At 42.1% G+C, this 12,699-nt stretch overlaps 1 protein-coding gene across 1 annotated transcript; it reads right to left on the bottom strand.

Moving 5' to 3' along the window:
* Positions 1-247: 247 nt before the first annotated feature.
* On the bottom strand, positions 248-12,132 carry LOC103054661 (trans-1,2-dihydrobenzene-1,2-diol dehydrogenase-like). The gene is made up of 7 exons (XM_007431638.3): positions 11,884-12,132; positions 7,153-7,264; positions 6,138-6,301; positions 3,245-3,497; positions 2,996-3,120; positions 1,456-1,606; positions 248-360 (listed from the first exon to the last, which is right to left on the bottom strand). The coding sequence occupies exons 1-7, from the start codon at positions 12,067-12,069 to the stop codon at positions 248-250; spliced, it is 1,104 nt and encodes a 367-aa protein (XP_007431700.2). The 5' UTR covers positions 12,070-12,132.
* Between the last annotated feature and the right edge of the window lie 567 nt (positions 12,133-12,699).

Raw genomic sequence — 12,699 nt, 5'->3', positions numbered from 1 at the left:
CCCCACTTCTAGTCTGCCATTACAATATGCCAGATTGGCTTTCTTTAAAAGCAGTCCTTTTAAAGCAAGTCATTTAAAGTTCTGAGCTAGAATGCATTCTGCCAATATTTTCACGGAGTTCATGCTTTTCCAGGCCAAAACCAATCTCACCTATTCTGAGCCAGACAGTTTTAAATTGATATATGCAACCATTGTCTAGAGACTAGAGTTTTAGTAGAATTGAAACATTTATTAGGTAACCTCAGCATTACACGTTATGGTCTTGTTCGTAGGTTACTCCCACCTGATCTCGTGCTTCGTCCATGATACAGGCAATCATTTTGCTCTCTCGCAAAGGCATGATAGGACTTTCCTTCAAACCTGCATGGAAAATAAAACCTGAATTAGCAATAAATAAGTTGGGCCTTGCGTGAAGGAGGACTGTATGGCTTGCTTCATATTGCTGGACTCCTAACTGTCCTCAGCTTCAGTCTATATGATTTGCATGGAAGCTCTATGCTCTCTGCCCTTTCCTAGAATCTGATCTTGGTGTGAAGAATAAAAGCTTTATCCTTAGCTTCAAATGTGAACACTTAATAACTTAATTATTGGCCACATAATCATTAGATCTCAATGTCAACCCGAGATGTAATTTGAAATTGTCTTCTGAAGTAAGAATTACTTTTATGGCAGGTTTTTAGGAGCAACTTAATTAGGCAGAAATTTAACAGATACAGCATTCCATGGCAATCCTTCCAGTAGGGGGAAGAACTAACTCTTCAATGCAAAGATAGTCGAGACAGAAAAGAAAGTAATCCAAATGGGAAAAGAGAAACAGAAAAGTTGAGGTGCCCCTGATCAAATTGTAGGTTTCAGTGAATCCCTCAGAGAACAGCAGCAGATAACCTCTTCATGGTATACATTCAGCAAAGAAATTGAAGCTGAAAAGAGGGTGGATATTTTGATAAAATAACTTAAAGGTGTTGAATTGTTTTTACAGTCCCCAGACTTGAATATTATTGAAAGCCTCTGGAATGCAAGGAAATTTCCAAGTGAGATTTCTGCAAGGAAGAGTAGGGGGAATTAACAAGAATAGGAAGACGCTTAGCTGGTTGCAAGAAACACTGGGAAGCTGTTACTACTTGTGACTGAGAGGGTGTCTAAACAACTTATTTTGAAACCATAAGCAATTGCATATAAATGGCATGGCACTTATATTTGCAGGAAGATGTGTTTATCTCTGTACCACCTTCACTAAAGGATTTGTTGACACAATTTCACCAGGGATGCCGTAGTTTTTATAGGGGACAGCAGAGCTGAGAGTAAAATAAGCCAGATACTAGAGATGTGGGGTTATTAAAAAAAAAAAGAAAAAAGGAATGGGTTGTGGATCAACTAAAGAAGAACTGCTGAGTTAAATGGGCCTTCAGTCTGATCCAGTACTTGTCAGATCCACCACCACCACCACTTCGTTACCCTTTCGCAGACACTCTCGGACATGTTCAGCTTCATACCGCAACCCAATACCGTGCTTAAAGTAGAGGGGTTCAGGAGAAGGTGGCAAGGGCCATTCCCACCGGTTCCCTTTCATAAACAAAATTGTAGGGCTGTTCATGTGGTCTGGAATCTAGGAAGAAAAGCAGGATGGTCTTTCCAATGGCAGAATTGAAATCATGTTATCTGCTCTGGAAATCTGCAGATGGCAGACAGTAATATGTTTATAACCCAGCCTACACCAACCAGATGTGACTTCATTAATATCCATTGTGTTTTTACTGCAATTTGAAAGACACAAAGAGTATGGTATATAAAAACATATTAAGCCAGTAATCAATGCACATCCAACAAATAATCTAATTTATTAAGCTATAATACAAAAATCATACAACCCCACTAAGAATTAATGTGCTGAATTTATCTGCTGATTAACATGCTGGTCAGTGTGAGAAGCAGAGTCCAGTTGTTGGTGACTGCACTGCCGAGATTCAAGATGTGACAGTGATGTCTTAGCTACTCAAGGAATCCAGATCTTGGAGGATTCTGGATCTTCCAGGAATCTTCCAGGAATCCAGATCCCCAAGGAATCCAGATCTTGCAGCAGTAATTTTTCTGTTACTGTATTTTAATCTACATCATAGGATTAAAACTGTCGGTCCATATATCAAACTAAGTCATAATTGTTTGACAAGCTAAAATTGGCTATGTTCCCCAAACTCAGTAAGTAAAACCAAGCAAAGAGTATACAGTATTATGACAAAATGTGTGAACCTGCTAATTGAGAATGTTAAAGTCTTGTTAAAGTCATCTAAATGAATATGACAACAGCACTGCAGTGTGTGGATTAAAGACTTGCTGGGTTACACACAGTTCCCATTGCTCACACCTAAAATCTCCCTGAATTCTTTTGCGCTCTCAAAAATTCCACAGCAAATCCCTCACGTAGTTATAAAATCCACTTGGCATTCTTAAGCAGGAAAGAGAAGTAATAATTAAGAGGACTTTCTAAATAACAGCATACTCCAACCCCAATGTAACTCAATTTCTAAATCCACAGTGAGCCCACCGGGAAGTGTGTGGAAGACAGAGTGAGCGCTATTGGGAAGCCCCCTAATTCTTGTAACAGCAAGGGGGCCTCTTTGCCTCAAGCATTTAGAACAGGGCTGGGCAGCCATTGGCTATTTAGGGATGAGGACGGCTGTGGCCATGCAGGCTCTGATTTTCTGCTCTGAACTGTCTTTTAAACTGAGTTAAGCTACTTAAGGCTTTCTGATACAGCCTCATAGAACCTGGGCAGTCTGATGGCTGTTGTTTTTCTATGGACGAAAAAGGTATATCAGAATTGGCATGCCCCAGCATGGCCACCGACTACCCACTCTTTCTGAGTCAGTCATCTGCCCGTAATCAGATCCCAATTGTACTTGATGCCATCTCCAAAGTAGCATTTGGAATCAGGCTGTGGTGGATGATGTCTTTGACTTTCACAGCTTCTGCCTTGGCTTTGCCCCTCAGCCAATACCTTGATGATTCCTTGAGTTCCTCCAATTGTTGCCTCTCCTGGCAGATCAATCATCATGGTGACATTAAGCACAGCCTGACGGTTCTCTGAATAGTTGAGGATGATGGAAACGGTTTCGTCCACTCCTGAAAGGCACAGAAAAGGTTACCTGCCTCAGCCATCTCCCTCAAGCCATGACAATAACCTTAAGAACCCACCAAGCCACACTGAACTTATCTCCTTTCCTGCAGGAGCAGTTCAATAATTTACCTGTTTTAGCCAACAATCCTGAGGCCACAATCGATTTGGGCATTTCAGGCCCAAAAATCATAGAGGCAAACTGGATGCAGTAGCACCCCAAATCCAGGATGACACCTCCACCCAATTTCTTATCCAGCAGCCTTGGAACGTTGTCCATCCGAAAGCCCAGCTGAGCTCGGAGAACTTTTAAATTCCCAAGAGATCTCTGGCTTATTGCGGTACGGATTTGCTCAGACGCAGGAAAGAATCTGGTCCAGAAGCCCTTAAAGAAACCAAAGCTTGTTAGATTGGAGTGTATCCTATACATCAAGGGAAGTAGCATTGGATACAGACCTCTTTTTTGCTGTTCATATTTTTTTAGTCTAAATCAGTGTTTCTCAACCTTGGGAACTTGAAGATCTGTGACTTCAACTCCCAGAATTCCCCAACCAGCATGTTTGAGTCCACACATCTTCAAGTTCCCAAGGATGAGAAACACTGGATTAGGGAGTGCAGAAACCAGATTAGCATAATGCAATACACCTCCACCCACCCTAAAAAAAAAGGGGGTGGGTGGGAGTTAGCAGAATGGGATTGGAGAATTGCTGCCCAGACTGGTAAACAGGCATTGTTGCTGCCCGGAAAATCACTTGTTAAAAACTGTTGGGTTGCACATTGCTCCTACTTGGCAAACTTCAAGCATCTACTTGTTTCTTTCAGAGGTTTGCCAATTTCCTGCCAGCTAGATTAGGATTCCTGAGTCTGTGTACAAGTTGGGGGTGATCAAATTGTTAAAGTGAAACTTTCCCCCTGTTCTGAGTCAGAAAAAGAGAGAAAAAGATCTAACGCTGCCTGATTGCTGATCATAGGAGCTTTGGGCCAAGACAGGAAGAAAAGGGAAGGCACTGGTTCAGTTCTTACCTGGGTTAGGACAGCTTCCTTTGTAAACTGCCCTTTGTCAGTAGCTGGAGAAAACCAGACTGTGTGGGCTAGTGGTTAAGGTGTTGACTAGGAGCAGGGAGATGCAGGTTCGAAACTATGGGCCAGTTTCTTTCTCAGCCCAGCCTACTTCCAGGGGAGTCATTGTGGGAGAAAAAAATCGAGTCTCTTCTATGTGGGCCACCTTGATTTAAAGGTAAGCTATAAAACCAAACTCATACAGGTAGTCCTCATTTAACGACCACAATTGGGACTGGCAACTCAGTTGTTAAGCTAAGTGGTCGCTAAGTGAAACCACAATCGTGCTTATGATTGTACTTTAGCTTTCCTTTGTTTTACAGACCTGCAAAGGTCGTAAATGTGAGGACTGGCTCTAAAGTTACTTTTTCATCACCATCATAACTGTGAGCAGTCACTAAACAAGGCCACTAAATAAGGATTACCTGTATTACCAAAGCAATCGTGGATTAGAGACCAGGAAGCTTTAAAACAGCATTTTTATAAGGCTATTTGTCCAGCTCATCTGAGCCTGTAGAAATTTTTCCTAATGCCAACTACTTGTTCCTTTTGATTGGAAAGGTAAAGATTTGAATGTGGGACCTTCTGCAGTATAAATCAGGTGCTTTCCTGCTATGCTTCTCCCATATGGAGTGTATGTTTCTTAAGGAAGTATGTGAATTTCTTTGAAATAATGGTACTGCAACACACCATAGGTACAGATTGTAGGCAGACTTTTTCTGATTCTCCCTTCCTGAGCCATCTTGAGACTATCTGCTTGTTGGACGCATCCACATTCTAATCTTCTGTTTTTCATCACTGAATTAGTTATTTTTCTCTGCTTTTTCAGTTTGATATTGCCCGCTGATTTTATACATGACAGCCCACCCCTAAATTACACTAGGGTTGAAGGAAGAAAGAGGTAATGTCTATGTAACCATGCATCTACACGGTGCTAAGCTTATTAACAAAAGAAAACCAGAAGCACATACGATGGTATTAAAGACACAATATAACTTCAAAACGAATAATCCTCATTTTTCAAAGGGAGAAAAGAATCTGAAAGTTATGTTAAGAGTGGAGCAACTCCCAAAACACAGACTTGGATTGCATGAAAAATTTACTGCTTGCTCCTTGGTTTGGAAAAAAATATATCAAAAGTCAACCAACAATATCTAGCAACAATCCGTTGCTGAAGATGGGTGGATGTAGATTTTCATTCTAGTATTATATGGAGAAACTTTTAAGCCAACCCCATGCCTGTAGTTCTTGATATCTTGATGCTAACTATCATGGATATAGCCAAAAAGAACCTATGCATCTGTAACTGTGTGTTAATCATAATCATAACGACAATCATGCTGATACAGCCCAAATATGAGAATAATAGGACAAGACCAAATCATATGTTTAACGTTCCAGCTTGCATCTCCAGTAGCAAAGCAATTATAACCCGTCCTCCCTTGCCACCATGATTCAAAGTCATATATTTTACATGTGTATTTTTAATATACCAGTACATAATGCACAGTGAGGTGTATAAAATAAACTGAATGGTTTCTCGGTGCTAACACAAATGCATAAAATCTCACCAGTTGCCACAACTGTTTTTAGTGATTTGTGCAGCAGCAAAACAAACCTTTTAAAAATGGGGCAGGGAAGGAAGTTGAGTGACTGGCACCTCTACCTAATTATAATATAATATGATTTCCAATTTATAGCCAGTGATCTAGAGTTTTTTTAAAAAGCATAGTTTTTCTACAGCCATAAAGTGACAAAAATGGTTCAGTACTTGAATATATGTCTCAAAAACATTCTACCTCTCTTTGTGCACATATGATGGCTTCTAAGCTGTAGTTTGTTCAGTAACCACAGTGGGTGAGTTTACACCACATGCTAAAAATCACATTGAAAGAAACCTCTTATGAACTTAGCACAACGTGTGAACCCAATTATAGCTTGATTCCTAAAATATCACATTTCCTACCTCCATGAGGAAGACATTATTTTCCTGAGCTGCTTGTATCATGTCTCTCACTTCAGCTGCATTCATGCCCATGGGTTTTTCACAGAGAACATTCTTCTTAGCTCGGAGGAAGAGGATGGTAAGAGTACGATGCTGGGTGTTGATAGAACCCACATAGATCACATCTGGAGGGGGGGGAGCGGAAGACATCTCAGCAGATGAACAGAAACCGGGAGGGAAGTGAAGAGGGAGACCAGGACTTCACTGGAGCCTGAGAATCTTCTTATAGGCTGGAGATGCCAGGAACCTCCACGGGGAGGGGGGGGGGGTGTCAAAAAAGTCAGAGATGGTGGCCACACAATCAAAACCGCCAACTTGATTTTTTGAGCCTCCAGGGATGCCCTCTTCTCTCCTTCCTTCCTTCTTCCCTTCCTTATATGCTTTTTGTGTGTGTTTTTAAATCCCACCTTCTCTCCAAATATGCCTCAGTGGGTAGCAGGGCCAGAGGTTAAACTCAGGCCTGGTTAGTATTCAGATGGAAGATTACCAGGACTTCCTAGAGCTTAAGACTAGACCAGGAAGTCAAAACAGAAGGAGTGGCAAACCCTTTCTGTTCTGCTGGCAAGAAAACTGGCTGGACCCCTCCATGAATTTGCAGAAGTCAGGACTGATTCAGACTCTCCCTGAGGAGCTCAGAACAACAGTCCTCCATGCTCTTATTCACCTACTATTTATCCCTTGCATAACTCTATGAAGTAGGTTAGACCAATGTTTTTCAACCTTGGCAACTTTAAGATGTGTGGACTTCAACTCCCAGAATTCTGGGAGTTGAAGTTCACACATCTGAAAGTTGCCAAGGTTGAGAAACATTGGGTTAGACAAACATCTGGCATGTATCTTCCTAAACTGATCCCTCCTAGTTTGAGATCTCAAATCCACTTGGGAGAGAGCATTCCAGTTGCTCTTTTCCACAACCCCACCCTACCCTGCCCATTTTGGAACCAATTTTTTGTCCCCAGGCTCCCCCTCAACTCACCTATGTCAGGATCCTTTGCCAGTTCCTCATATGAGCCATAGGCCTTGCTAATGCCATGTTGTTTGGCATAGTCCTGGGCACGCTTGAGACTGCTAGAAGCAATAGCATGTACCTGGAAAAAGAAAAACCAGCCAATGAGAAAAGACTCACAAAAGATTAAATGCCTGCAACCACCTCCCCTGAAAATTAAATGCAGTTAGATAGTTTTTCTTACAAAGTTGGCCTTCCTTGGGCTCAGAGGAAGGGGTTAAAGGGATGATGAATTTTCCATTCATCTTTACACTTGATCAAAAGAGAATATGCAATTTAGGAATCATGTCCTTTGAGCATGATGGGTAGGGAAGCACGGAACGGCCATTGAGATGGAAGCACAGAAGTGTGGTGTATGAGGCGATGGTATAGCTGATTTTATTTTTGATTTTGGTATTCATGTTGTTGCCTAGTGGTGGGATTCTGGCCATTGGCCACAGCATTGTTTTGCCAGGGCATAGCTCGAATAATACACCTCTTCCCAGGACTCACCTGGGGTGATTTCTTAGGATCAAGCTATTCCTTGGGTACCTCATGCAGAAACAATGGCTTCTGATCAGACGTTGCGCTATGAGACCTGTTGGGCTTGTGTTCTCTTAGCTTCATCGTATGGAATAGTGCATAGCCACACTTAGAAGACAGAGATTATTTGCAGAGGTGTAATAATATTAAGTTCTTTACTAAAAACAAGAATCATATGGACTCCAAGGAAGTAGAATGGAGAGATAATGCTTAAAATCGCAATAAGCATGTTCTGATGTCATTAGAGGCCAGTTGAGTGTGATTGTTCTGTTATGTCGCTTGGTTGCCATTTTATATTCTGTATTTTATTTATACATTGCTCAAGTATTCATGTTACCTGGTTTGAGGGTTGTTTGGTTTATTGTTTGTTTTTGTGATGTATGCCACCCAGTCACATTATGTTGGGCACCCTTATAAATCTAATAACTAAGTGAATAAATAAATAAAATATAACCAGTTTCCAAGTTCTAAGCCTTATATTTATACTTAAGCTTTAACCTTTAAATCTGATTTAATCCACACAGACTTGGCCTTTGAACAGGCAGGATAGGAAGAGTATTGACACTTTTGAACTTTGGTGTTGGAGAAGACTCCTGAGAATACTGTGGACAGCCAAGAAAACAAACAAATGGATCATTGAATAAATCAACCCAGAATTCTCACTCAAGGCACAAAGGACCAAGCTCAAATTATCCTATTTTTGACACGTTATGTGAAGACCCAGCACTCTGGAGAAGGCTCTAATGCTTGGAAAGGTGGAAGGAGAGAGAAGAAGAGGACCAGCAGCAAGGTGGATGGACTCAGTTACAGTGGCAAAAATCAAACGATGTAGTCACTAGGAGTTGAAAATGACTTGATGGCACATAATCAATTGATCAATCAATCCACACAAAAACTATGCCTAGTCGGAGTCACTAAGAACACAGCTCTGGAAAAAGGGATGAGTTGGACATTACACCCTCAGCGTTAGGCTTTTCTCTCTCTGCCCACGTTCTGTTTTTCTCATGTTTATGTATCTTTTCACTAGGAATTAACCAGTGAAAACAGGGAGTAAAATCTCTTACAAGGGCTGTACAAGAAGATAACCTTAACAAAAACCTTGAGGAGGTTAAACTAGTCAGCCCAAGTTAATGTTTTTTCCAGTGGCTGTGCCCGGAGAGTTCCTGGTTTAAACTGATAACAAGGAAGACACACTGTTTTTAGAAAAGCCCTAACTAACCTTTAGCTATTAGTTATCAGGAAGATTCGTGGGAGCTATTGATAACACACAAATATGCATTTGTTCTAGCTAATTGGATTACCATCCCTTGTCCTAGGATCAAGAGTGTCTGCAGGGTATGGTCAAAAAAGTCAAGATGGCAGTCACGACAGTACAGTACTCCTGCCTATGATGCTAGCATTTAGCAATGGCTAATATATTTGTCTTTTACAATAATCTCCGGACCATGTTCATGTCTGTTGGTATCTCAGTTCTAGCACAAATAGAACTTCTTTTGCTAGATGCTAATATTCTCTCCTGATCTCTTGCTCAGAATGAATTCTCATATCATACTAAGCTATAATATGGCAGTATATTTTCAGTAGAATGTGAACCCAGCCACTGTGGTTTCTAAACCAAGATTATGGCTTAGATTGTTAGAGAAATGCAGTTAATTATAGTTTAACGAAGAACTATAACATGATGCACTGACCCAATTACGCTCATCCAGCTGGCAAGATAGATTTTAACCTGGGGTAGTCAGAGGCTACACTTACAAGAATCATAATCATTTTGTTGTACTAGTTTTAATGGTTTTGGAAGACTTCAGATGGTGTGGCAGGTGATTGTTGTATCATCAGAAGAGCTAGAATTCGGTGAACAGGATGTGCCAACTGAAACAAGTTTATTGGGCCTGTTTTGTTGCTTGTTTATTTAAATAAAAAATGCAAAGTCCTGTCCAATTTTCTTATTTTGCTATTGGTTTTCAGCAGGTGTCCTGTTGGGGGGTGGGGGGAGGCTGCAAAAAAGCAGGGCTTCCACATCTTGTTTTAAGTACTAACACATTTCGTCATCAAAGGCTCTTGAGTAAATTTGGTGGCTAGGGAATAAGAGCATCTGTCCTTTTATGGATGCCTCATTGATTGAAAACAGCAGAAATTTGGAATAAATTGGCTTTTTTTTTTTTTCAATTGAAGAAAGCGGAGTTTCTTCAGAATTTGCATGGGGCTGTTTCCTCTCTGTGCCGTTGTAACTGTGCAGCAGGCAGTTAGACACATATCTCGCTCGCCTGCATCCAAGACAGAAATACCCTGGGATGCACATTAAAAAAGGACAGGGCTTCAACTCCATGGTTGTGGTTGCCATCTTGACTTCTTTGACCCCCCCCCCCCCCATACAGACAACCCTGTGAGATTTTCTGGTAGCCTCTCTTCCAAATATGAGCTTTGTAAAATCAATCAAAGTAGGCTAGGTGCTGTCACACGCTATCAATAAATGTGGTGGAAGTTCTCCCAAATCAGCAGCTGTTTGTGCCCTGTTATCAAGACTGGGGCGGGCAGTTTGGGCTCTATAGGTGCTCTCTCCTGCAATCCCTGCAACACCACCGGCCATTTGCTCTTCTCTCTGGAGTTAATGAGAAGAAGGTCACCAAGTGGTGGGGTCCTTGGTGCTCTCTGAGCTTGGTTGTTTCCTTGCAGACATTTCATTACCTGTTCAGATAACATCAGCAGTGCAAGAGAGTGTGGGGTTTGCTTCCTCAAGTTGCTTGCCCCAGCTAAGTTAGTTAGCTGATATTTTTTTTCCTGGAGGATGCAAGGAAAAGAATCTGGGATGGTGAATCAATCTGTTCTTAATGGAAGCCCTGAGACAGGAGTGGTGTCTTGATAATTAGCACTGTCTCAGTTCTTTGCTTTTTTATTTAATGAGATCCCTATCTGCACTTGAAAGGGACAAACGCATCTCCTGCTAGCTATTCAGAGGAAAGAGAGAAGCACTACAATAGTTTTTCCCAAAGAGAGAGTGAATGTATGTATTAGAATGAAAAATTCTAGCTGATGTTAGCATAGCCCAGGGTGTAATCTAAGAACGCTGTCTTAATTGCTTCGCTGTCTTAATTGCTTGCCGAAGGGACCTTTGTCTCAATTAAATGCTGCTTTGTTTCAGTTCAAAGTAATTAAAGCCAGAAAGCAACGTGGTGTTGCAGTGGAGATATGAAGACCATAGGCTGTTCCATTCCATCCTCCTTCAAGCAAGTTTCTTCCCATCAGTCTGTAATCCCCAAGAATGCCGAATTTGGTTTTGGGGGAAGGGAGCAGCACCCGGAACCGTTGTTTTACAGATTGCTAAAATTTGTTTTCTCAATAATGTTTGCATTTCAACAAACCTCAGGAGGATTCCTGGATGTATGGCTTCATTTGGGCGATCCCAACAGCAGCAGCTGTGCTCCCAGCTGGATCACTAAATTGTTCAACAGTTTGAGGTTCAGGGTTGGGGAAACCCAGCCATTGTCTTAGCATATTGAATCAGGACAACACGTCAAGCCCATTCGAGGTGCATCATACTGTACACACACACATGTGAGTCCCTTAAGGAGCCACAGAAGAGGAAACGTGGGAATGTCCGAGGCTGCCTTAAACACAATCAGCACACTGAGCTTATTTACACGGCACTGTCAACCCTGGTTGGCAGCTACAATCCCAGGTTTCTGGCAAGACTCTTCTCGTGCTTGCTTCAAGAGACCAGAGACTGAATTTGGGACCTTTTGCATGGAAAGTACATCTTCTGCTACAAAAGTACAGCCCTTTCCCTCAGCAAGCTCTTCAAACTAAGTTAGGCTATCCCTCCAGTTTAAAGCAGTCCACTTTAACTGACAGAGGCTCTCTGTACTTCCAGCAATGAAAGGTCCTCCATACCTCCTGCTACCTGATCCTTTTACTTGGCAATGCCAGCAATTGATCCCAAGTCCTTGTATATGAAAAACAGATCCCTCATGGCAGAGTTATTGTAGTTTTTAAAATCCCCCCCACTCCCAGCCCCGAGTTGTAATCCTGGGAAAAGCTTTCCTGGCTACGTTTCTAGCAACAGGCAATTTTTCAAGGCGCGTCAGCTTTTTTAGAAGAAAACCAACCATTCCCCCCCTCCCCCACCCGCCGTGCCAACACACTCGCATACACTCACACATCCTTAGCATGGGGTCCAACCTTGTGATCCGCTGATAGAGTTTTCAAGGCCACAATGAAATCATGGGAAATCTTCCCAGCAGAGCAGATTCCCCAGGAGAGAGTCATGGAAGATTTTGGAGGGTTGGTGGCTGGCAGAAGTGATATGCTTCTATTCCGCCTGTTTTGGTCTGTGTGAAGAATCTGGGTCGGCAGCTGCCTACACATAGGCAACTGGCTTGATAAAGGGGCTGGGTAGCTCCAGGGCTGGGAGAGGCTCTACATGACTGCTTCTCTCTGTGCTTTTGGGGCGGAGTACTAAGCCTGTAGTTAAGGCAAACGTTTGCAAGACAAAGATAGGAGCCCCTACTTACTTGAGTGAATTAAACTCATGACCCATTTAGCCAAGAGCTGCCTGCCCTGGCCTTCAGAGTCTTGGAAGGGGAGATCTCTGGAGCTACCTGTGATCCAGTCAATCTGCTGGGGTCCATTTAACTAAGCATCCTCTCTGCTTCTTGGCAGTAGGGTTTTCATCACAGCTAAACATTATGGGCACAGTCAAAATGTGATGAGGTGGCCCCTTTGATAGCATAACAAATGTTGGGCTCTAATTTTAGGGCTGGGCTCCAATTTTAGCCTGGTGCCCTTGTATTCCCTGCGTTAAAGGCTATAAGGTGCATTGGGAAGATGCTGAGATGGAAGTATATTTGGAGGGGCGGGAGCTAAAGATGAGAACAGGGGTAGCATTAAAGAGCATTAAAGAATGCTCGTCAACCTTAGAATGTGCAGTCCCAGAATTACAGTCCTGGATCATCTATATATGATCATTTTCCATGAGTGATAAATGTTTACTTTCTG

The sequence above is a fragment of the Python bivittatus genome, unplaced genomic scaffold (genome assembly GCF_059951505.1).
Source record: "Python bivittatus isolate LINGU-HERP-01145 unplaced genomic scaffold, Pbiv_v1 ctg000440_np1212, whole genome shotgun sequence".
In the NCBI taxonomy this organism is placed as follows: domain Eukaryota; kingdom Metazoa; phylum Chordata; class Lepidosauria; order Squamata; family Pythonidae; genus Python; species Python bivittatus.
This window is presented reverse-complemented; position numbering and strand designations above follow the sequence as displayed.

Bases quoted from the DNA above. Each gene is read 5' to 3' on its own strand.
- LOC103054661 (XM_007431638.3), bottom strand. From the start codon at position 12,069: ATGTGTAGGCAGCTGCCGACCCAGATTCTTCACACAGACCAAAACAGG. The intron at 3,498-6,137 runs GTAGGAAATGTG...GGTTTCTTTAAG, and splicing joins ATAATGTCTTCCTCATGGAG to GGCTTCTGGACCAGATTCTT. The intron at 361-1,455 runs GTAACGAAGTGG...TTTTCCATGCAG, and splicing joins CCGAGAGTGTCTGCGAAAGG to GTTTGAAGGAAAGTCCTATC.